The following is a 26,670-nucleotide window of genomic DNA, read 5'->3' as shown; positions in this document are numbered from 1 at the left end:
GTTTGCCTTCCTCTGGATCAATATACGAGTATAAATATAGGATAAAGTATCGGTCATCTAAATTTAGCATAGATTGAACTTTATGGGCATATGTCTTTTTTCAACCTTATCTACTATGTAACTATATGTTATAGTTGTGTAAGATGTGTTTCAGTACATGGACTTAATGTCTCCAGCAACAAAAGAACATAAAGGACAAGGCACAGCGTGCTATAAGAGAGATAGAAAAATATCCACAAAGGTAGCTGGAGAACAGCAATTATTTAATCACAAACATATAATATAATGTACATGAACATAATCTCCTGGAACATAAAAAGGCATAAATTCTCCAATAAAAAGAAACACAATTCTCAGACACCTGAAAAGATTAAAGGCAGATATTGCTCTAGCACAGGAAACCCACATGAATGAAGAAAAAAGTAAAAAAAAAACTAAAAGGAGGACTGTCTGGGAGAATGTATTTATTCCCCAGCAGTGGGAAAGAAGGGAAGCAATACTAATTAATAAAGCACTGCCCCTGGAAATAACTTCCTCAAGGGCCACATCAGGGAGGTTTTATGTATTCTTAGATTAAGAGTTAAACATTTACAATGTTTAGGGCTCCAATGAGAATAGTCAAAACTTTTTTCAGAGCAGTGTTTAAAATCCTGAAATACAAAACTAGTAATACTATAGTGGACAGGGTTTTCAATTTAGCTCAAGATCTATTTTTGGACAAGTCATGGCAAAATATACAACAGACGGGACTCAATGAGGAGGACAAGGAGAAAAAGTGGCTCAGTGAGTAAGACACTGACTAGAATTGAGAGTTTGAATCAGGGGAGCCTGGTTCAATTCCTGGTGTCAGCTCCTTGTGACCTTGGGCAAGTCACTTTATCTCCCTGTGCCTCAAAATGGGAAGGGACCTGTGCCTGCAAAATGTATCTGTAAAGCGCTACGTAAAACTAGCAGCGGTATACAAGAACATGTTATTATTATTAAATCAAGGACAGAAGAGTATTAAGATTCTGCAGAAAGTGTTAGGGGTGACATACTGCAGGAGGTTATTAAAACCTATATAGAGGAAGTACTCCATTTTTTCTCACCATACATTACTTTTTTAAGAATCAATTATTTTTTAATAAGTGACCATTTAATCCCTAACCTGGGTATTGCATCTATTGAAACATCTAGATTTCTGATCATGTGCCAGTATAGATAGGGCTAAATATATAACAGAAAGAGCTTAAAGGTAGGCTAGGGAGGTTTCCCCTCACAACGAGGTGTTTAAAGCTTACCTACTAAATAAAAATGGCAGCAGTGAGGAAGCTGGACAAAAAAAAAAGCCAGTAAAAAAGTTTATTAAGAATACCATATCCCTGCAGACACTCTGACACATTTTGTACCAGCCGGCAGGGATGTGGTATTCTTAATAGATTTTTTTTACAGACTATTTTTGTCCCGCTTCCTCACTGCTGCTACTTGCAGTGCTCCACTTTTTTTTCTTCACCATTTTGCTTAGGCTAGAGCACGCATTTGACTGGAGTATCTCTGAGGTTGCGGTACCATCAAGGGATCACGGAGGAATCCAAGAACGTGAGTCTTTATCTTTACTTCATCTCGGTGCCCATGGGATAGCAGGACTATTTTGATGACAGGTGATGGTATGGAGGTTGTCTTATCTGGCTAGCTCGGGGTCAATTTTTGGTCTTTGATTCTCCACTCCTCCCATTCCTCTATCTTCTACCTACACCATGTGTCTGATTGATGCACAGACATACTCATTGCTAGCATCACATTAACAGCCTCTATCTCCTGTCTGACTACAATAAGTTCAACATTATGGACAACTACAACTAAGGACATATTTATAGCCACTGTCATAATCTCCTACATGTATCCAGAGCATCGGCACAGGGGTTTCCCCATTTTTTTTAAACTAAATAAATGGTACCAATTTAAGGACAATAACGCTGCCCACCAAAAAGGACAATTGTACTGGGAAACTTGGTGCTAAGGGGAGTGATCTGCACCGCTATGTCCAGTAAGGTGGTACCACAGCCCCACATGTGTTAACTCATAATATACATCGTACTAATACCTTTAAATAAAATAACATTTGACATATTACATCATTTTGGGAAATACATTCACAGGCAATCCCAGGGACTCACAACAACTCTTAGGTCATTGCAGTGTCCCTGATGAAAGGGATGGCAGAACCACACTTAACCTTTACTTTAACAGTCCTGTTGCCCTTTTCGTCACAGAGCCCATGTTACTTTATTTTATTGATTGCATGTAATCTTAACAATAAACAGCACATACTGTAAGGTATGTCAGACACCCATTTTAGAAGTCAAATTTATGGAAATACACTGGATGCATATTATAAAATATTAATAAAAAAACATCCTAATGTATAAAAGAATTTCCAAACAATAGTACATTTTTTAACACAAAAACACAGTAAAAATTCCACACTTGCCTTAGATTTTTTTTTTAAAGTTAAGTAATAATAAAAAGCTAAATATTCAACACAATTACAAGAAAGGCGATATGTTTTAATGACAGTTTAAAGATTTTTTTTTAAAAAAACAAACCCATACTTTTCAGACCGTTATATTAAAAAGCAAACTTTTTGGCATGCAAAACATTTACCACATTTAGAGAAAACATAGCTTTTCTGCTGTATGAATTCTCTGATGTTCAACAAGCCTAGCATTCCGATTAAAACATTTCCCACATTCAGAACATACAAATCTTTTTTCTCCTGTGTGAATTCTTTGATGTTTAACTAGATAACTTTTCTGTTTAAAACATTTCCCACATTCAGAACATACAAATGGGGTTTCTCCTGTATGAATTCTCTGATGGTCAACAAGAGTATCGTTCCGATAAAAACATTTGCCACATTCAGAACATACAAATTTTTTTTCTCCTGTATGAATTATCTGATGTTTAACAAGACTACTTTTCCGGGTAAAACATTTCCCACATTCATAACATACAAATGTATTTTCTCCTGTGTGAATTCTCTGATGATCAACAAGACTATCACTCCGATTAAAACATTTCCCACATTCAGAACATACAAATGTTTTTTCTCCTGTGTGAATTATCTGATGTTTAACTAGATTACTTTTCTGGTTAAAACATTTCCCACATTCAGAACATACAAATGGTTTTAATCCTGTATGAATTTTCCGATGTTCAACAAGACTATCATTCCGACTAAAACATTTGCCACATTCAGAACATACAAATGGTTTTTCTCCTGTATGAATTCTCTGATGTTTAATAAGACTAACATTCCGGTTATAACATTTCCCACATTCAGAACATACAAATGGATTTTCTCCTGTGTGAATTCTCTGATGTTTAACAAGACAACTTTTCTGGTTAAAACATTTCCCACATTTAGAACAAACAAATGGTTTTTCTCCCGTGTGAATTCTCTGATGTGCAACATGATTACCGTTCGTGGAAAAACATCTTCCACATTCAGAACACACAAATGGTTTTTCTCCTGTGTGAATTCTCTGATGTACAATAAGCTTTGATTTACAAGAGAAGCGATTCCCACATTCAGAGCAAGACATCTCTCCTTTGTGAATTTTCAGATGTTTAACAAGATCTGAGTTACTAGTAAAGCATTTCTGACATTCAGAGCAGTTATACAGCATTTCTGTGGCATGTGTTCTTTGGTGAATTATATATGCCGACTCATTATTAAAGTTTTCAGCACATTCACAGCATGTATAGCTATTTACAGACAGGTTTGTGGGAACTTGTCCTGCATTAGTGGTTCCTTTGTTACAGTTTGTAATAGGAGTACATGTAAATTCTCTCCCTGTATGTTCTTGAAGTGCATAAATTTGTGAGTCTGTGAGATTTCGTTTTTCCTGTAAAATTGATTTTTTAGCCATAATTCTTACAGATTTTCTCAGACTCTGGCTTGGTATATTTTGACTAATGTGATTTTCTCCTTGATAAATATGGGTAGCATGGACATCTTCCATTACACAATCTGGTGAACAGTGCAAAATAGGAAATCCTTCAGGGGAATTCCTGCTCACAAATCCATCAGCTGGGGGAAAAATGGGAGTAAAAAAAATTCATTAACATCTGACACACAAAATGATTTTCAAACGTCCGATTTAGTTTCAGATCGTAAAGAGACACAACAAACATTGTAAAATTCCAGTTAGAAGTGCAGAAAGGCATTCACAATTGCAATAAACTTTATTTGAGAGTATATTGTTTTCCAAAAGGGGGGTGAAATGACCTAAAAGGTCATAAACTGTGCACCTTGCACTATACCAATGTGAAAGGAGGGAAAACTAAATGGTGTAACCTGTGAAATATAGGAACAAAAACTGCAATAAAGTGCGGAGGTGGTGCTGGCAGGGAAGGGGTTAATGTTGGACAGAAAGGTAAAGAAAAGCTCCCTATATGCCGCACAAGAGGACACCTATACCTATGTTAAAACTTACTATTTATTAATAAACCATTAAAATAAATTTATTGCAGCAAAAATGTGAACCAAAGTGATTAAAATACTTAAATTAAAAACGGAGAGGTTAACTGTGTGCCTAATTCAAACTTACAGTGTAGACCGGGAGTCACTATTATCAATCAAAGTATCCCACAACTATATAATTATACTAGAGGTGGTAGTGATTCCTATACAATTTGCTGTCGTTTGAAAACTACTCTTGAATGATGTGTAAAGGGTGTAACCTGACCTGATGTATGCGCTCAAAATAGGTTATGTTGAGCCAGGTAGATGCGATTTAGGTCAGATATACATACACATTTGTGCCAGACCGTCAGGATCAAAGTTTAGTGAGCCTGTGGGTCTGTCATGGTGAACAGTAACAGATTTCTCAAGATCACAAGGTATGTGTCTTGTACTTTGAACCATACAAATAAGGAGTAATCAGAGTGTTGTGCTTTCTAATGAAGTCTCCGAAACACTCTGAATGAAAAAAGGCAGCAGACCTCTCCGATATAGCCAGCGAACTAGGTGGTAGCGCTTGGCCTGCCCTACATATGTTTCACCTGTAATGGCTTCATCGGGTTCAAAGTACAAGACACATACCTTGTGATCTTGAGAAATCTGTTACTGTTCACCATGACAGACCCACAGGCTCACTAAACTTTGATCCTGACGGTCTGGCACAAATGTGTATGTATATCTGACTTAAATCGCATCTACCTGGCTCAACATAACCTATTTTGAGCGCATACAGTACATCAGGTCAGGTTACACCCTTTACACATCATTCAGGAGTAGTTTTCAAACGACAGCAAATTGTATAGGAATCACTACCACCTCTAGTATAATTATATAGTTGTGGGATACTTTGATTGATAATAGTGACTCCCGGTCTACACTGTAAGTTTGAATTAGGCACACAGTTAACCTCTCCGTTTTTAATTTAATTATTTTAATCACTTTGGTTCACATTTTTGCTGCAATAAATTTATTTTAATGGTTTATTAATAAATAGTAAGTTTTAACATAGGTATAGGTGTCCTCTTGTGCGGCATATAGGGAGCTTTTCTTTACCTTTCTGTCCTATATTGTTTTCCAGAGTTATATACAATAAAACTGAAAATCAGGAAGCTTGTGTACCACATCAATTTCAACTTTATTATGGGAAGAGTATACTTAAAGGACATTAGAAATGATTGGCAGATATGCTTATTTGTGATTAAGTTTCCTTTTTATGAAATATGTTATATAATGATTGTTCCTAGAGCACCCACCACTAAAGTGTTTATTACTCACCTGTGCTGATATCTGTAGGATTTTCCTTCTCCTTAAATGGCTGGTGACAACTTACATATGGCTCTTCTCCTTGCTCAATCATTGACACAATTTCAGGCTTCACATTGATACATCCTGTATCTGGCAGGGGAGACACGTATATATTTAGTGTTTGCACCATAAATAGATCTTATTCCTTTTATCTGCTATATTATGATGTCAAGTGTATTGTATTACTGCTGTGAAGCGCTAGGTATGTGAATGGCGCTATATAAACATATACATACAGCTCCTGTAATTTATATATATCCATTAATTTGACATTTAGGGTAATATTTTCTTACCTAAAGACCTGAGGGTCTGGTAATTCTCCATCATCACATCCATGTAAAGTTCCTTTTGCTCTTCTTTTAAATAATCCCACTCATCCTTGGAGAAGTAAACTGCAACTTTATCAAACTCAACTGGTTCCTGAAAGAGAGAAAACTTAAATTGTCATTGTTTGTTTGGCAGCGCAACAAAATCATCAGAATCAGAGCAGCCTCTTTAATTTCTGAGAGCCTTTTACTGTTCAATAAAGAATGTCTTGTGACATCACTCAGACTCTGCAATCAGTACATTAGTGTATTCCCTGGCATACTACATTATCTGTCCTATTAGAGGGGTATCTTTCACAGTAGGTTACTAAAAAGTCATAATGTGATGCTAAAATATAGTATCAACATAAAAATCAGTCTACATAAAAGCTTTTAAATACTACATAATGATTCATTGTAAGTTGTGAAACTAATAAGGTTATACAAATAGAAAAAGGTTATACAAATGGAAAATGCTGTAAAATGTGTTTTTACATTTTTGCTAAAATAAAAATATAATATGAAAAAATAGTTTACAGAGAAAAATAAAAATAAATATAACAAATATAAAACATTCACAAGTTCTGTGCACTTTTGTCATGACTGATAAAATGATGGGTGTTTCACATGGATAATTTTATGTAAACGCTGATTAACATTTCATTTGAAACAAAAATGTGTATATAATATTAAAACTACAGTATATTGTAATGTAGGAAAAGTAAGATGAATAAAACCGTCGTCATCAACTCTTTTGGCCTTAGAATTAATCTTTATGCAGAAGATATGCAGATATATTTATCCAACCCCGACCCACAGTCCTGCAATACAGTCCCACGTCTTGGATTGCCTCCTGGCTATATCCTTGTGGGTAGCACTCTGCCATCTTAAATGTTAAACGTCTAAAACAGACCTCCTGATATTTCCCCCTAAATCTGGCCTAATACTTCCCCTTTTCCATCACAGTAAACGGTACTATCCATATATCCTGTCAACAAAGCACCTTGCCTAGGAGTGACATTTGACTCCTCCCTTTCCTTCTCCATTCACATTCATGGAATGACCAAAATGTGTCACTTCTTCCTCTGTAATATTGCCAAGATTTGCCCTTTCTTCTATTAAAACTCTAAATCCTCTCCCATCTGGATTATTGTAACATACTGCTAACAAACCTTCCTGTCTCACAACTTTCTCTCCTACAATCAATCCAAAATTCAGCTGCTAATAGAATCACTTTCTCCCAAAACCGTATTCTGCTCATCATCTCCTTAAATCCTAATCCTGGCTTCCCAACAAATTTTGGATACCCTACAAAGTTCTCTTCCTTACCATCAAGGCTGTCAACTCATCTGCTCCTTCCTACATATCAGCTTTTCTCTCTCGCTATTCTGCACTCTACCCATACCCATCCCCTTTTACCTCTACAGCTTTCTCTTGGCTTAAACCTTTTTCCTTCACTGCACTTCTGTGGAACTCCCTCACACACCGTATACGCCAAGCACCTTCTATCCCGACCAGACAGCTTCTCTCCCCACCTTCAAGACAAACCTGAAAACCCACCTTTTAAATGAAGCATCCCAATAGCCTGGACGTATGGCAATTGTCCCACAGTCACTCCCACCAACAATTGTGGCCAAGCACTTCCATCTACTGCACTTATTCCCTCACCAGCTGTCTCTGTAAATTTTCCAACATACCATGTAGATTGTAAGATCTTTGGGGCAGGGATTTTCTTTCATATTGTCTGACTTTTTTGTGCTTATAGTATTATAATTCCCTGTATTGTCTGTGTAAAGTGCGGAGTACACTGTGGGCACTATATAAATAAAGATATACATAAAACCAAAAATTAACAAGCAAACGTAATTAGTACAAGTGTGGAGAAAAAACGGAGCACAGCAACAGCAAAAAAGTAAAGGGGCTACAGGAATAAAGCTAAAAACATCTTTATGGATAGGTAGCAGCATGTCCAAAAAAACTCTTACGCGTTTCACGCTAAGATTAGCACTTCGTCAGAGAGAATATAGCAACACTGTGTGTGCATCCATCTTTGTAGTCCCTTCCCCCGCCCCCAGCATGACATAACGGCAATTGCTGTGAGCCGATTGGCCGCTCGGGTGACTATCTGTAGCCAATCAACATGTACAAGCATAAACTACGGGCAGGGAGAAGGTGTATGTACACATAAGACATGGTGAATCATTAAAACAAGTTAAAACACACACAAAATCACACAATGGAGGAAATAATAGTAATATCATTATTTCATTATATAACCTTCTCTACAGTTGTGTACCATTGGTTATCTGCTATATATATTAAAACACATTTCCCTATGTACACGAGGTGATGATAATAATGAAGCTCTTGTATCATGTATTGCGCACCCTATGTTTGCACTTTTTTCATCAAATCCTCTATATATCAATAGGGATTAAAAGTATATAGAATTCCAAAATATGTCTCAATACCGCTCCTGTAAAATAAACTGTGACCGTTATTATCATTATATTGCTGTGATCAGTAATGTTGCTATCCTAAGTTACATGTGTTTAGAATTCTATTGTTGTCCACGTAGTCCTACATCTAAAGTACTCCCAAGTAGTCCTACATTTAAAGTACTCCCAAGTATATGGAGATATTGAATGAGAATCGGAGTATTTAAAATCAAACATAATAATAACACAACCTCTCTCTATATATCCTTTTACTTGTATAATATCTCCATCAACTTCCTCTTTGTTTGGATATCTATAATGAGATGTTAGGGAATCTATGTAATAAATTGTAATTTGTGGTAATTGAAAATTGAAGTATTTTCTATCTTATGTGAATGTTAATCGTATGTATACTGTGTCTGTAATTATTAACTATATAGGGGTTTTTTGAAGAGTCTAATATGAACTTTGATCATAGAATTATATGTGATTATATGTGATTATGTGTCTCTCTATGTGGTTTAGTAAATCTAACATGTGGAGATATCAGAGTATTTGCTAATGTTGATTTAATATAATTATGTATTATTAACTTTTGGGCACTTAACTAATATATATATCCTTTTATTTTTATCTAAATCTAATTTCACGAGTTGTCGTCTAAAATAATTTATTTATTTAATATATTCTATATTTGGGATTGAATCACAAATTATTTAGTCTCTGTATTAAGATACTATACCTTAATTAATTAATTTTTTAACTAAAACACAATGCACTTTATTCTTTATGATTAATTAACACTGTCATATAATTTTGATAAATCTGGCAAATTTACTAAACTAGCTGGTAACTACAGTATATATTCCTCTCTTTTGGTATTATACCATCGAATATATAATTAGACATTATGTATCTAGTTTCTGTTGTTCCTTAAGCCATATAAGTTATTATGTTTCTTATATAGAGCCTACCAATCCTCTTACACTAATAATGGTGGAGAATGTTAAGTATAAGTGATTCAAGATGTGAGCAACCTCTTACCAAATGAATCAAGTTAAATCTGTTAATTAATTGGATTAATATAATCTACTATATAAGGAGTTTAGTATTATGTTCTGCCTTGAACATCTATCATCCCCCTTTGATAACAAAAATAAATCTAGTCTGTAATATACAATATCAAAATCCTGATTTGATATCTCATGTTCCTTAAACAATCTAATTAATTTAATTAGTATAATTATGATATCCTCTAATGCCATGAAGATACCATAAAGTATCCAGTAAAAGTACTTCACAATAGTGGGCGAATTAATGGGCAAATCATCATTGATTAGTTAGATGTATTTAATTAATTAAATAAGTCCATTATGGTAATATGTATTAACTATGTATTTTTAGGAATCTCTATATGTTATTGTTTAAATTTGTATAATCTGTATGTAATCCACATGTGATTTGTCTTTGAATAATAGGTGCCATGACCAAATTGACTGATTATGGTGTCGTTTAACCAATTCTGACATAAGCCAATCAATCATGAGAGGTAGATATAAATACCCAGGTAGGGAGAGGTTAAGGTTAGTAGCCCCTGACGAAGCCCAAGTGGAGAAACGCGTAGGGCATGCGCATTGGTGGAGCAGCCAGAGACCTACTGCAGAGAAACCCTCGGCACCGGAGCAGAAGCCGCGACAGAGGACCGTGGAAGACGAACTCCCGCGAGAATTGGAGCCGACACACGTGATGCGGAAGGACTCTGGTACATCAGCCGTGCAGTGGACCGGCGTCTCTGTGTTATGAGTGTGAGAGACTCAGTTTAAACTCTCAACTGCTCTTGTTCGATTCAGCACATGTGAGTGGGATACCAACTGTTGTTTTTAGATAGGAATTTTATTAAAGGTTTTACACTATATTCCTTTTTTCCTATATTACTTCCCCCCCCCCTCTCCCCCCTCCCCTCCCTTTGTGAGATCCATCCCGTGGAAAGATACCCTCCAGCAGCGGAATGATGATGAAGCTGTGATAGCTGTTTGAAGAATCGTGTGCAGTCTAAGAATATACCACGAAATTGAAGTTCATCAGTAGCAGAGTTCCAGAGTCCCATTGTGGATTAAAGGCTTTATAATGGCTGACAAACGGTAATTGCATATCTTACCCCCTAAGTCCTGATTGTTCTGACATACTACCCTATGATATTTTTCTCCCCTTCTTCTCTTCCTTTCCCTGCAATTTGCGCCTAGGTCAATTCTTCTCTGTATACCAATTTGCGGCAGGTGTGGAGCCGTGGACCTAAGTGGCAGCATTCTGTAGGGTTAGTGATTTTAGGGGTTAATTACCTCTCAGTTGATTGATTGGCAAGGTGTATTGTTTATAATCTTTGCATCTAACTAAGTGTTTGGAATTTGCGCAGTTGTATCTTGCATATATATATATATATATATATATATATATATATATATATATAACCTAGGTAGTAAAGGTATAGCTCAATAAAGCGATCCAGTGTGCAGTAGAATGTATAAGAGATGCATAAAAATTGCACATCAATGCTCAGACTAAAACACAGAGCCACAATGAATATTAAATAAACAAATATTGGTGACCGCTCATACATGTGAGCATAAGGTAACAGGCTAAATATGTGGGGAAAACTAAACGCGAGCTACGACGACGTATCCTGGAACACCTAGGATCCATTAGAAATTCTCAAGACACCCCAGTATGCAGACTTGTTTGTGAACAACATGGCGGTGATACCAAGGTATTAAACTTCCAGGGCATTGATCAAATCGTCCCGACAATCCGCAAGGGGAACTGGGACAAACAACTGCTTCAAAGAGAAGCCAAATGGATCTACACCCAATCACCATCAGGTATGAACGAAGGTTTTATGTATACCTCATTTCTCTAAATAATTATATTTATCAATAAAGGTTTTGAAACACTATACCATCTAAAGTGACCTCTTATCAACGGATTACTAATGGATTCTCTTTAGCAATACACTAAATTGCCCATTATATTCAGCAGATCAGGACTTAGACACTAACCAATGATCAGTTTTTAGATCCTCTATTTACATTACCCCAACAGTTCCAAGGAGGAACCACTAGGGGAACCGGTATCACTAAGCGTCCATCTGGTTGCTAAGGCAACCGTGAGGTATAAAGGGGCAGGACGGCTCATATGCCCACCCCCAAAAAAGTCGTTTTAAACGACGAAACGTACGTCGGGTTAGACGGCAGTTATATTACACTTTATCTGCTATCTATGCGCAATCTTATATTGATCATGTTGATCATGACATGATAAATCTCTACTTCTAAGTTTGGTTTTAAGCATTTAACTGTCTCCCTATACTAATCGCACTGTACATATGCCACTTTAAGTATACAGCTCAATATCCTGCTTCCAATTGTGGTCACACAGTGGCCACTTTAAGTGAGCGGCGGAGATAGAAGGAAACAACTCCGCAGCATTGCCAACTAAGGCTAAACTAACATACCTGTGGCTTTGTATAATTGTACTCTCCATATAGCAAACATTTGCTCCATCGTGTGTGGGGAGTAAGAGAATCACGAGTTAATAAATGCTCCTATCATTTAACATGACTTCTATACCGAATTCTAAGAGTTATATAGCTTACTGACTATATGCTCAGACTTGAGGTGAACCACTGAAGGGTTAAAATAACCCCTGGCGATATCATCACCACTGGGTCAACCGGCAGTTATATTTTGTGCACTATCTATGCACAATCTGGTGTTGATCAGGACATGTTAAATCTTTACTTCTAAGTTCGGTCCAGAGCATTTAACTCAATATAAATAAAACCTCAAAATATGAATGGTAAAAGTTATATATTTTACTAAATACTCACCATCTGGAGCTGGTTCAGGAGCTGGTAGAAAAGGGAGATGTAGTAGAAAGTTGATTCCAGCTCGTCTGTCCAATAGGGGGCTCTGGTGAAGATCCCTGACCAAACAGAACATTGGAATTGTCCAAAATTAGCTCTGCTCTTTGCCTACAGCTTCTCATGGTTTTCTCTCCCAATAGTCTTGTTATCCAGGGGCTGCTAAGTTCTTTAGGGTGTTTAATGTTTATGGCAGAAGATAATGGGTAGTTAAATCAATTTTGCAAATAAGGGGTTAACATTGGTTATCAATTGTCTAAACAAAATACAAGAATTGTTTCTATGACAGGTCAGGACCCTTCCTGTTTTGGTGTTGATCTATGTTAAAGGGAGCTTAACCTGGAGGTTATCACTGATGGCTCACTAAAAGTGGAAAGTTTGGAAGTCTGTAGACAATACCCAGATCACTGGCTGTCAGCCTCAAAGAAAACCTTACATTCTTGAAATATCCCCTGTGAATGACAGAGAGGTGATGAACATGTCACCACTTAGTTTGAGGACACCTATTCAGAAGGAAAAGTACACAACTTCAGCGCTATAGCCAAAGTGATAATAGGGCATATGTGTAAATTATATGTTACAAATAATTTAATACAATGCATATATACAATTAAACAATATAATGAACAATAAGTGTTGCATGCCCACCTAATTCTGAAGTCCTGCAGCGGGAGGTCACCAGAATCGTCCAAATCCTATATCGATAATCCTTATAGAAGAATTGTCCTCCTTGGCGCTGTTCTTCACTCCGTGCAGTATACAAGAGAAAAAAAAAAAGAAAACAGTGTATAGTATCATACAGTGCAAGTAACAAGAATACCGCTGTGAACAGATAGTTGGAATTGGATGTGGATACCTAACGATGATTAACTTCAGATTGTGAAATTATCATGCGGCCGACCCATTAACCATTAGCACTTATAATCGGATACACCCTTCGTGTATGGGATTATGGTCAGATCTTAACCCCTTAATGTTGGCACACAGTGCACTTTAACACACAAATAAGGTGCTCATAAATTGATCTCTGAGTGCCAATATATATATATATATATATATATATATATATATATATATATATATATATATATATACACACATTTATTACGTTTTCCAATAGTTGTGTTGGTTTTTTTTTTTTTTTTTAAGGAGATGATGAAAGACTTCTCCTTAATGGATATTTGGAGAGCACAGCATCAGGGTCAGTGGGACTATACCTTTTTCTCAGTCCCACATCAGACCTACTCAAGGATTGATTATTTTCTGGGTACTAAAAATATTCTACAGGCATCTTCTCAGTCGAACATAGTCCCAATACCCTGGTCTCACCATGCCCCCATAGAGTTGGTCCTCTCTCTTCCCTTCGTCAAAAATAATCCATATAAATAGAAATGTAATAATGCTCTGTTGAATTGCCCAGATATAGAGAATACAATGAAACAAAAATTATCAGATTACTTTTCTATAAACAAGTGCACTGCATCAATCCCCGCTATGCTGTGGGAAGCTCACAAAGCATAAATTAGATGAGACCTCTATCCATAGCCTCATAAAGGGGGGAAAAAAAGTCAAACAGAAACAATTTAAGGAAGTTTCGGACAAATTAGTTACTCTAGAACAACAACATAAAAATAACCCCTCAAAAAAAACTTTACAAATTGTTAGATAAAACCAGAACAGAGCTTAAACAGCTTCAACTAGACCAGGTGGAGAGAGCATTAAGATGGACAAACGAACGATACTACGATAAGGGCAATAAAGCAGACAGGTTATTAGCAAGTAAACTCAGAGGTCTGAGAGTTGAATCCCAAATCTCCGCGATTCGAACTAGAACAGTGAAATTTCTTATAATGAAAAATATATACAGTGGCGGCCGCCTTTAGCCTCCTGCGGCAGTTTCGGCGCAAAATTTAAACTTGCGGGCAGATGCAGCATGTTCCGGTCATTTTAGGCGCCGCAGGCGGTTTTCACACGAGTTTAGCGCTATTAGCGCTGTCTAGCCGTTCAGCGCTGAACGCGTGAGAGTGCGTGGCATACGGAGAACATCCCCGAAAAAACTCGGGGATGTTGGAGGTGAAAAGGGGCTGCAGCAGTAGCTCAAGAATTCACAAAATTCTAATCCAAATTATATAAATCTAGATTCCCCAAAAGGTTCCTTTGCAGACACCGAGGTGATATCCCAATACCTAAAACAATGCAAATGAAAATTACGCAAAAAGAACTGTTTGAGGCAAACAAAACTTTAAAGCTAAATAAGACCCCAGGCCCGGATGTTTTTTCAAACCTCTATTATAAGAAATTCCAGGCGATTCTATCCCTGTATGTTCTTGAAACATTCAATTATTTTCTGGCAGGTGCAGCAATCCCAGCCTCAATGTCAAGGGCCAATTTAGCCATCATTCATAAGGAGGGTTGGGACCCAACACAATGTGGTAACTATAGACCAATATCATTAGTTCATTCTGACCTGAAAATCTATAGTAAGATCCTGGCGAACAGGTTGAACCCGATTCTACCAAGGCTAATACATATTGACCAAGTAGGTTTTGTCATGGGCAGACAAGCCTCAGACAACACCTGGAATATCATAAGCATCATCGACCACGTGCACCTGACCGTTACAAAAGCCATAATATTAAGCCTGGACGCCGAAAAAGCGTTCGATAGAATACAATGGTCATTCTTGGACCAAACCATGCTAAAATTTGGATTCAAGGGCCAGTTTCTAGAGGGTGTTAGAGCCCTATATCAGTCCCCAACAGTATATGTCAAACTTCTCGGAGGAGACTCAGACCCTATCATAATCAAAAATTGAACCAGACAGGGATGCCCCTTGTCCCCGCTTCTCTTTGCCTTATTGATTGAACCCCTAGCGGCCATAATCAGGGAGGAGGTCAATATACAAGGAATCCCAATTGATGGAATAAACTATAAGATCTCCCTATTTGTGGATGATGTTATATTAACTGCAGCCAATCTATTAACTACCCTTCCAAATCTCCAACTCAAACTAGACCAATTCGGTAAAATCTTGGGCTACAAAATTAACAATGATAAATCTGAAGCCCTAAACATATCACTCCCACCACAAGAAATTAAACTTTTGCAATCAAATTTTAATTATAAATGGAGCTCTACTTATATCAAGTATCTAGGAGTCAAGATTGCAAACACTTATACCAGTATAACTTTCGCCCCCTCTTTGATAAAATTAAAAAAGATTTACACAGACATGGAATAAACTCCAGATCTCTTGGATGGGGAGAATTATTTCCACCAAAATGAACATCCTCCCCAGACTTTTATATTATTTTCAACCCCACTCGATAAATATCTTCATGCTTGAGCTAAAACATATTAAAAATAAGATATTTCATTTCATCTGGAAAAATAAAAAGGCAGAGAGTGGGAAGATCGTTAATGCTAGTATCAAGAGCAAGAGGCGGCTTGGGGGTCCCGAATATCATTAAATATTACCAAGCAACCCAATTAAAACAAGTAGCGATATGGGATAATGATCCAAACTACATGCCACTGGCTAGGAATTGAAGCTTACTATGCAAGGCCTCTGTCTCTAACAGCGGCTCTGTGGTCCACAGTATCCAGGGAGACGCATGTTCGAAGGTTTGATTTGGGATCGATGAGGTGCAAGTGGAACATGTGGTCTAAAAATAAGAAGAAATTTGCATTAGCATCCATGCCATCCCAGATAACACTCATATTCAATAATCCAGATCCCCCCCAGGATGCTCTCAAATGCAATTCTTCCAACTTAAAAATCTTAATATCAAGACAGCAGCTGACTTGGTGGAAAAGGGGAGGATCATGTCCTTCCAGGAGCTCCAAAACAAATATCAAACGCAAGGCCTTCAGCTTTTTAATTTTCTGCAGATTAGACACTTTCTTTTAGCAATTTCTCATAGAGTGAGCTTTCCACATTCGAAACATATTGCAAAATGGCACCTATCAGAGGGGCCTGATATTGGGAATATATTTAGGAATAGAATCGCCAGAGGATACACCAGATCATAATTACATGCTAAAATGGGTGGAAGACCTCATTGTGGAGATAGATAGGGAGGACTGGGAGGATATCTGGGAGACGGGAGCTAAAACTTCAATTTGCACAATAAAGGAAAATATTTATAAAATCCTATTTCAATGGTACCTAACTCCTAGTAGGCCGAGTCAGATATTTCCTGGATTACCTGATATATGTAGGAGAGGGTGTGGCCTAAGAGAAGACATGGCTCACATACTGTATGGTGGACATGCCCGATAATCCAGAATTTCTGGACTACGGTCCAGAATATAATCCAGGAGGTATCTGAACTGAGAATTCCTATAGACCTGTTGACTTTTCTGATAGCAAAACCTATAGAAAATCTTTCAGCTCCCATGGGGTGATTGATCTCTTTTATCCTAACCGCTGCTAGCGGCGGCTTGGAAAAAAACAAACCCCCCTTCAAGAAGAACTCTCACTATAAGAATAAATGAGGTCATGACAATGGAAAAATTAACAGCCCAGTAAAAACAGTCCACCGACCAGTCCTACAAAATCTGGGAGCTCTGGCTCCAGATTAGAAACAGGTGTAAACCAAGGCTACGCTTATAGTGATGGCGACGCGACGGTGACGTCAGGCTGTGGTCGCTGGAAAAATCAAATTGAGATGACTTTCAGCGATCGCAACCAGCCTTCACATCGCACTTACTATAAGTGCACGCGATGGCGGCAATGCATTTGTTTTGACGCGGCGTCGCTGTCGCCAGCACTATAAGCGCAGCCTAATAGAGGATAAAGGTTCCTTAGAAACAGGTGTAAACTAATAGAGGATAAAGGTTCTTAACCGGATAATAAAAATATTAGGCTGCTGAAGATGGCACGGTTTGGGCTGGTCTATGTGGGGGCTGGGTGGAGGGGGTGGGGTTGGTTATTTGCTCCCGTCCCTTTCCTATTTCCTCCTCCTTTTGGTCCTCCCTCTGGACCACCACTCTCTCTCTTTACCAAGGATCCTCTTCCCCCCCACCTCTCTCCAAAACTGCCCCCTCCTCTCCCACATTCCACCCCCCTCCCTTCCCCTCATGTCCTCTCCCTTCATCTCTATTTATCCACTTTAACGGGACGGGAGTGTGGGGGGGGGACGAGGGACGGGAGGGTGGGGGGGAACGAGGGACGGGAGGGTGGGGGGGGGGAACGAGGGATGGGAGGGTGGGGGGGGGAACGAGGGATGGGAGGGTGGGGGGGGGGGAACGAGGGATGGGAGGGTGGGGGGAGGGACGAGGGACGAGAGGGTGGGGGGGGAACGAGGGAAGGGAAGGAGGGGGGAACGAGGGACGGGAGGGAGAGGGGGAACGAGGGACAGGAGGGAGGGGGGAACGAGGGATGGGAGGGAGAGGGGGAACGAGGGACAGGAGGGAGGGGGGGGAACGAGGGACGGGAGGGAGGGAGGGAGGGATGGGAGGGGGGAGGGATGGGAGGGAGGGGGGAACGAGGGACGGGAGGGAGAGGGGGAATGAGGGACGGGAGGGAGGGGGGAACGAGGGACGGGAGGGAGGGGGGAACAAGGGACGGGAGGGAGGGGGGGAACGAGGGACGGGAGGGAGGGGGGAACGAGGGATGGGAGGGGGGGAACGAGGGATGGGAGGGGGACGAGGGACTGGAGTGGGGGGGGACAAGGGACGGGAGTGAGGGGGGGAACGAGGGATGGGAGTGAGGGTGGGGAACGAGGGACGGGAGTGGGGGGGGGAACGAGGGACGGGAGTGGGGGGGGGAACGAGGGACGGGAGTGAGGGGGGGGGAACAAGGGACAGGAGTGAGGGGGGGGAACGAGGGACGGGAGTGAGGGGGGGGAACGAGGGACGGGAGTGAGGGGGGGGAACAAGGGACAGGAACGAGGGGCAGGGAACGAGGGACGGAAGTGAGGGGGGGAACGAGGGATGGGAAAACGAGGGATGGGAGAACGAGGGACGGGAGAACGAGGGACGGAAGAACGAGGGACGGAAGAACGAGGGACGGGAACGAGGGACGGGAACGTGGGACGGGAGAACGAGGGACGGGAACGAGGGACGGGAACGAGGGATGGGAGGGGGAGAACGAGGGACGGGAGGGAGGGAACGAGGGACGGGAGGAAGGGAACGAGGGACGGGAGGAAGGGAACGAGGGACGGGAGGGGGGAACGAGGGACGGGAGGGGGGGAACGAGGGACGGGAGAGAGGGGGAACGAGGGACGGGAGAGAGGGGGAACGAGGGACGGGAGGGAGGGGGAACGAGGGACGGGAGGGAGGGGGAGCGAGGGACGGGAGGGAGGGGGAACGAGGGACGGGAGGGAGGGGGAACGAGGGACGGGAGGGGGAACGAGGGACGGGAGGGGGAACGAGGGACGGGAGGGAGGGGGAACGAGGGACGGGAGGGAGGGGGAACGAGGGACAGGAGGGGGGAACGAGGGACGGGAAAGGGGAACGAGGGACGGGAAAGGGGAACGAGGGATGGGAGGGGGGAACGAGGGATGGGAGGGGGGAACGAGGGATGGGAGGGGGGGAACGAGGGACAGGAGTGAGGGATGGGAGTCAGGGGGGGACGGGAGGGGGGGGAACGAAGGACGGGAGAAGGAGGGACGGGAACGAGGGATGGGAACGAGGGACGGGAACAAGGGATAGGAGGGACGGGAACGAGGGATGGGAGGGGGGGAACGAGGGACGGGAGGGAACGAGGGATGGGAGGGGGGAACGAGGGACAGGAGTGAGGGGGGGGAATGAGGGACGGGAGTGAGGGGGGGAACAAGGGACAGGAACGAGGGGCAGGGAACGAGGGACGGCAGTGAGGGGGGGGAACGAGGGATGGGAAAACGAGGGATGGGAGAACGAGGGACGGGAGAACGAAGGACGGAAGAACGAGGGACGGGAACGAGGGACGGGAACGTGGGACGGGAGAACGAGGGACGGGAACGTTGGATGGGAGGGGGGGAACGAGGGACGGGAGGGAGGGAACGAGGGACAGGAGTGAGGGAACGAGGGACGGGAGGGGGGGAACGAGGGACGGGAACGAGGGACGGGAGGGGGGGGAACGAGGGACGGGAGGGGGGGAACGAGGGACGGGAGGGGGGGAACGAGGGATGGGAGAGAGGGGGAACGAGGGACGGGAGGGAGGGGGAACGAGGGACGGGAGGGAGGGGGAACGAGGGCAGGGAGGGGGAACGAGGGACGGGAGGGGGGAACGAGGGACGGGAGGGGGGAACGAGGGATGGGAGGGGGGGAACGAGGGACAGGAGTGAGGGGGGGGAATGAGGGATGGGAGTGAGGGGGGGACGGGAGGGGGGGGGAATGAAGGACGGAAGAAGGAGGGACGGGAGAAGGAGGGACGGGAACGAGAGATGGGAACGAGGGACGGGAACGAGGGATGGGAGGGGGGGAACGAGGGACAGGAGGGAGGGAACGAGGGACAGGAGTGAGGGGGGGGAACGAGGGGGGAATGAGGGACGGGAGTTAGGGGGGAAACAAGGGACAGGAACGAGGGGCGGGGAACGAGGGACGGCAGTGAGGGGGGGGGAACGAGGGACAGGAACGAGGGATGGGAAAACGAGGGACGGGAACGAGGGACGGGAGAACGAGGGATGGGAGAACGAGGGACGGGAATGAGGGACGGGAGGGAGGGAACAAGGGACGGGAGGGGGGAACGAGGGACAGGAGGGGGGGAACGAGGGACGGGAGGGGGGGAACGAGGGACGGGAGGGCGGGAATGAGGGACGGGAGAGAGGGGGAACGAGGGACGGGAGAGAGGGGGAACGAGGGACGGGAGAGAGGGGGAACGAGGGACGGGAGAGAGGGGGAACGAGGGACGGGAGAGAGGGGGAACGAGGGACGGGAGAGAGGGGGAACGAGGGACGGGAGAGAGGGGGAACGAGGGACGGGAGGGAGGGGGAACGAGGGATGGGAGGGGGGTAACGAGGGACGGGAGGGGGGTAACGAGGGACGGGAGGGAGGAACGAGGGATGGAGGGGGGGAACAAGGAACGGGAGTGAGGGGGGAATGAGGGATGGGAGTGAGGGGGGGACAGGAGGGGGGGGGGGAACGAAGAACGGGAGGGGGGGGAACGAGGGACGGGAGGGGGGGAACGAGTGATGGGAGGGGGGAACAAGGGACGGGAGGGGGGAGGAACAAGGGATGGGACGGGGGGAGGGAACAAGGACGGGAGGGGGTGAATGAGGGACAGGAGGGTGAGAACGAGGGACGAGAGGGGGGTAACGAGGGACGGGAGGGGGAAAAACGAGGGACGGGAGGGGGGAACGAGGGACGGGAGGGGGGGGTACCAGGGACGGGAGGGGGGGAAACAAGATTTTTAGAGAAGGGATATAATCCTGAACTTCTAAACTGCGCAATGAAAAGAGTCAGTAACCTAAAAAGAGAAGAGATACCCTCCACAAATAAGGAAATTAAAAAGAAAAACCAAGAAAAATGTAAAGAAAATTGGGTCCCATTTGTAACACAATATAGTAAGTACACAGTCTGGGAAAAAAAAAATATTCTCAACAAACATTGGAATATTTTACAGCGGGATCCTTTGTTAGGAAAGTTCTTACCCTTAAAACCTCAGCTAATATTTTCAAAAGCCCCTAATTTAAAAGAGAAATTAGCTCCCAGTGTCCTTAAAATAAAGCAGGATAATTGTGAAAATAATGGGGCTAAAGATATGTGGTTAGATACTAACCCAAAAGGGAGGGAGGGTGAGAAACAGGGACGGGAGGGATGGGGGGGGGGGGACGAGGGACGGGAGGGGGGAACGAGGAGGGAAACGAGGGATGGGAGGGGGGGAATGAGAGATGGGAGGGGGGGAACGAGGGACGGGAGGGGGGGGAACGAGGGACGGGAGGGGGGGAAAGAGTGCCGGTTCCCGCATCACCTGCCACCTAACACATAGCCGCCGCACTGTCTCCCGACTCACCGCCTTACCCGCGGGAGTGCTAGGGACCAAGGAAAGGTGGGTAACGGGGAGGGGAATGAGGACCTGGGGGGGAGGAGGCGAGGACCGGGGGGGGAAACGAGGACCAGGGGGTCATGCAGGGGGGTACTGTGATGTGAGGTACAGGGAGGCCCGCCGCCGCCGGCCCCTCGCCTCCCCTCCAGCTGCACCGCACTCAGTCCCTCCCTTCGCCGCAACACAACTACACCCGGCCCGCCCCGCCTCCCCTCCAGCCGCTTACACCCAGGCCGCCGCATCGCCGCCACCCCCCTGCCAGCAGCAAAGCACTCAGTCCCTCACCCCCCGCCTCAGTAAACTATATATTTACCTCCAAAGTGACAATGTGTATAAGTGATAACATAAACGGAGTAATACTCCCATCCAGTGGTAAGTGGGAATGCTCCTTAATAAAACAATGTTATTTATTTATAAAATATTTTACCAGGAAGTAATACATTGAGAGTTACCTCTCGTTTTCAAGTATGTCCTGGGTATGTTAGGGATCAATGTAAAAATAACACAGACCAAGTGAAATAAATTCAATAAATATACAAATCAAATAGTCTGCCTTCGACTCGACCTCCAAAAGAACCAGTGTTCCAGTGTCTCACAAATAGCAATGCAAGAGGATGAGGGAGCAAGGCATATTGAAAAAAAAAAAAAAGAGAGAGAATAGAAAAAACCTGCAATCATTAGACTCACATGGACATGAGTATAATAAGCATGTCACAATCAATGTGTAAGATGATGGTAGCATCCAGTAATAAGCGATGCGTGTGGATGATCTTTAGGAAGAGAAAGAAGGAAACGCCATGTTTGGAATCTGCACTTCACACATACTGTAAGTAGAGACTACATTCAATTTTTAGATTTGCACTTATATGTTGAGAATCAAAAGGTCAAGTGCAAAACTTATTTTAAATCTATAAATTGCAACATATGTATATGTGGATCGTACAAGCTGTCATCATAGGGATTGGTTAAACAACATCCCCTATGTACAGCTAAGACGAGTTAGGAGAAACTGTACATCTGACCAGATATGTGAAGAGCAATCTTCCCTTTTAAAAGATCGATTTTTAGAGAAGGGATATAATCCTGAACTTCTAAACTGCGCAATGAAAAGAGTCAGTAACCTAAAAAGAGAAGAGATACCCTCCACAAATAAGGAATTTAAAAAGAGAAAACAAGAAAAATTTAAAGAAAATTGGGTCCCATTTGTAACACAATATAGTAAGTACACAGTCTGGGAAAATAAAAAGATATTCTCAACAAACATTGGAATATTTTACAGTGGGATCCTTTGTTAGGAAAGTTCTTACCCTTAAAACCTCAACTAATATTTTCAAAAGCCCCTAATTTAAAAGATAAATTAGCTCCCAGTGTCGTTAAAACAAAGCAGGATAATTGTGAAAATAATGGGGCTAAAGATATGTGGTTAGATACTAACCCAAAAGGTTTCTTTACAAGTCTACTCTGTAAAGCTTGTCCAAATGGGATAAATCGAGCTAAAGAGTTTTGTTCCCATGTAACTAAGGAGACTTTTCCAATTAGACATTTGATAAATTGTAATTCCAATTTTATCATATATCAATTGGAATGTCCGTGCGTCGTACAATATGTAAAACATTAAAAATTAGGATGTTAGAACAACATCTACATAATATCAGTATAGGTCTTGAAACACAATGTCTCCTTACATTTTAAATTATATCATAAGTCTAATTCAGGGGGTTTGCTTTTCAAGGGCATAGACTGTCTCAAAAAATTGGAGAGGGGGAAATAGAGAGAAAGATCTGTCCAGAAGAGAAACCATATGGATATACAGACTTAAAACTTTAAAACCATTGGGTCTTAACATTGATTTTGAACTTACAGTAGCTAATTTTTAGAATAAATTTGTTTCCTGTTAATATACAGTATGGCTGTTTAACAAACAGCTTAAATTTAATTCTTTTTATAAAGTTAAATTCTGATTTTTTAGTATAAGTATTTTTAAATTGTTTCTTAAAGTAAATTATTTTCAAAACAGAGAGGTGAAAGGCCTTTTTTGCGCTCCTCTAACTATTTTTAATGTTTTTATCCATTGGTTCAAGCTGCTATTTGGTACTGCATTGATGTATGCATGTCTCTAATATTTGTTTCTTTTGTATTTTAGTGACATATTATGATGAACTTATTATGTTTAGGTAGTTTATATGGATTATTTTAATCTATTACATTGTTTATTTATTTAAATTCACTGTATTAAAGTTATTAGTTTAAAGTTTGAATCCAGTTCCCTTAACGTTTTAGAATTTCTGTTGTCATATGAACAGATGGATACATAAATCCAAGGGGGGGGGGGGGGGGTTTAGGCCCCCAGTGGAGCAAGAAACCCAGGGCTGCACTCACGAGAGAGAGTAGGAGGGACCACACAATATGTCCTGGGCCAATAGCCCTGAGCTACGCAACGCAAAACAAAAAAGGTTTATTATATATATATATATACAAGGGAAAGGAAACATCAGGGGGTGTAGGGTAAATGGGTAAAGAGAAGTGCTTAGACTACCCCCATGTACCTTACCTGATTGCTAGCTGTTACAAAGGTACATACTCTGCTCCTCTGGCCATTCAAGCCTCTTATCAGTCAGTACTTCCAGCGTCATATATACTGGGAATACAAATGTACCTTTAGTATACCTGATATATGAGATTTTGTTTTGCCCTGGTCACTTACCCACCTCATGTTTTAACGCACTTCTCTTTACCCATTTACCCTACACCCCCTGATGTTTCCTTTCCCTTGTATATATATATATATATAATAAACCTTTTTTGTTTTGCGTTGCGTAGCTCAGGGCTATTGGCCCGGGACATATTGTGTGGTCCCTCCTACTCTCTCGTGAGTGCAGCCCTGGGTTTCTTGCTCCACTGGGGGCCTAAACCCCCCCCCCCTTTGGATTTATGTATCCATTATTTTTTACCCTATGCACCATGAGTTATAATATACTACACATTGAATAGTCGGAGAGCGATAAGCATTTGTGTGTTTGTTAGTCATATGAACAGAATAAGATCCAATCAAGGGATCAGTAGAACAACACCCTCAGCGCCTTTTACTATTGGATAAATATTCATTAGTGTGCCTATATATACTGCAAGAGCATAGTAGAAGCATCCACAACCCCTGAAGAAGCCGTACTGGAATGAAAGGCGAAACGCATAGGGTTTTTTTTTTACACTCTGAGGATCCCGTAGCCAATGAGGAAGAGCCCTGTCACTTGCAAGCCACCGAACCTGCTGCGTGTGCAGACGCGGAAGTGCTGATGACGGCGCCTTTGACCACGAGGATCAGAGGATCCAAGTCTGAGGCGCGAGACTATAAATCAGGACCTCCCATTCCGGAGGATTTCGGGAGCCCCAGAGAGGCGAGAGTGTGCCCTTAAAGCACACATTGCGCTTAAAAGTTTGGGAGAATGTGAGTGTGTCCTAACCCCATTTCATTTTAATTGCATGTGCAATAAACTGTATCACGCTATGTCCTCTTTATGATTTTTTGAAGAGAGAGTGAAACGTGATCAGACTTTCTCCTGTAAACATCAATGTGAGTGATTTGTTCACTAATTCACTTAAATACAAATTCACTGGGATTTTTTCATATTTGGTATTTTGTGTGGTTATTACTCTATTGCGCTTTATTTTTTTCCACTTATCAACACTTGTACAAGGTTTTTTAGAGACTGTTTATGTAAAGCAGCACAGAGAAGCCTTATTGTCATTTGTTTTTTTATTTTTGCGCTTCTCTTTTTCACAAGATACTGTATCTGAACTCACGGTTTCTAAACAGTAAAAACACTCCTCCAGAATGTGCACTTACAAGGTGTCCATTCTTTGAAGGCAAATAATAATGAATAAAACAGTGCAGAATGGTGGCAGTCTCACCACCTCTCCAGTGCCGATCAGAGCAGCTCCTTGATGCTGGCTGGTGTTGCTTCCTAATACAGCCACCCGGAAACAACAGTCACCCTTAGCAGAGTTCCCTCTCTGACCGGATGTTCCTCTCCTGCTCTGGACTCTACGCGTTTCGCTCATAGATTCAAGCTTCGTCATGGGGTTCTGCCATTATCCACATCGCATAATACTAATAAATGAGTTCCTGACTCCCTATTGGCTGATTCAAATTCAGATCAATTAAAATTAAAAACCAAATCTCTCACCACAATAAATGATTCATGAGATTCTCCCTCTGTAAAAAAAAATGACAGTCCCTACTGTATGGTAAATAGAGTCTACAAATCTATATAGTGGATCATGCATAACAATACAAATATATACCCATCTTATAGAAAGAGCACTATAAACCCCTCTTCTGACATGGGGGAGATCACCAAAGGATATAATTATACATTTATATTATGACAAATTAACAAAGGAATGCATAATTAAGTACTATATTTACCGTGGGAAAGGTGAGGGAGGGAAAGGGAAGGTAAATGAACCCCTGCTCAACTAAAAGGTAAGTATATAGTAATATGGATAAGGTGCTTGAATGAGAATTGTATTGATAATGAACCAAAAGAAAAATAACTCAGTTAAAGTAGCACTCAATTATCGCTAGTGGTATATGTAATTGTTAAAATTATTTTTATTCAAATTTACTATTAAAATAAATTGTGCATAGAAGAGGATAAAAATTGGTCATGACACTAATGTGTCAGATAACTGGAACTGTGCCAGTAGTAGTGTATCGCTACCACAACTCTAGTGTGGTTCTGCACATGTATGTGTGAGTTTGTTAGTTAGTGAGGTTCTGCAGTATTTTGAGAGTACACTCTGATATTATACCTTTTTGTTTGGTTCTGTACTGCACCGACACACTTTATTCGAGCAAATACCCGGTATGTACCTGGCAGATACCTGGAATGCGCCACTCCTCACCTCTGACAAGCCCCGTTGCATTTGCCTTCCCAGCCTGGGTTCATGCCTGGCTGATGGGCGGCTGATCTGTTAAATGATAATGATTAGGATTTAATAGGCTGCAATGCTTCGCGTGTCTACCAGATGGCATAAATTCATGAATTGTAATGCAGTATATATATATATATACTGTGCATTATTGCAGCCAGCGGGAATAAAATGCTTCAATCCCTGCTTGGAAAATACCTCAATGCACTCGGGCAGAAAACAGTCACAAACCTCAATACACCCGGGTATACCCGAATTCGTGGGACTAGCCAAGCTCGAATAAAGTGTGTCGCCAGTGT

The 26,670-nt window shown here is 42.0% G+C and overlaps 1 protein-coding gene across 1 annotated transcript in view; it reads right to left on the bottom strand.

Annotated features, from left to right (window-relative positions):
* Window positions 1-236: 236 nt before the first annotated feature.
* The window catches only part of LOC142470688 (uncharacterized), a 45,015-nt gene continuing 18,581 nt past the window's right edge, over window positions 237-26,670 (bottom strand). The window contains exons 3-7 of the mRNA XM_075577310.1: window positions 13,117-16,133; window positions 12,436-12,530; window positions 6,103-6,229; window positions 5,780-5,899; window positions 237-4,072 (exon numbers count right to left, since the gene is read on the bottom strand). Of these exons, the coding sequence (XP_075433425.1) occupies window positions 2,649-4,072; window positions 5,780-5,899; window positions 6,103-6,229; window positions 12,436-12,438 (1,674 nt within the window). The 5' untranslated portion in view covers window positions 12,439-12,530; window positions 13,117-16,133 and the 3' untranslated portion in view covers window positions 237-2,648. The remainder of the gene's footprint in view (window positions 4,073-5,779; window positions 5,900-6,102; window positions 6,230-12,435; window positions 12,531-13,116; window positions 16,134-26,670) is intronic.

The sequence above is a fragment of the Ascaphus truei genome, chromosome 20 (assembly GCF_040206685.1).
Source record: "Ascaphus truei isolate aAscTru1 chromosome 20, aAscTru1.hap1, whole genome shotgun sequence".
NCBI lineage: Eukaryota > Metazoa > Chordata > Amphibia > Anura > Ascaphidae > Ascaphus > Ascaphus truei.
Note: the sequence above shows the minus strand (reverse complement) of the source record. Positions and strands in the feature narration are given on the sequence as shown.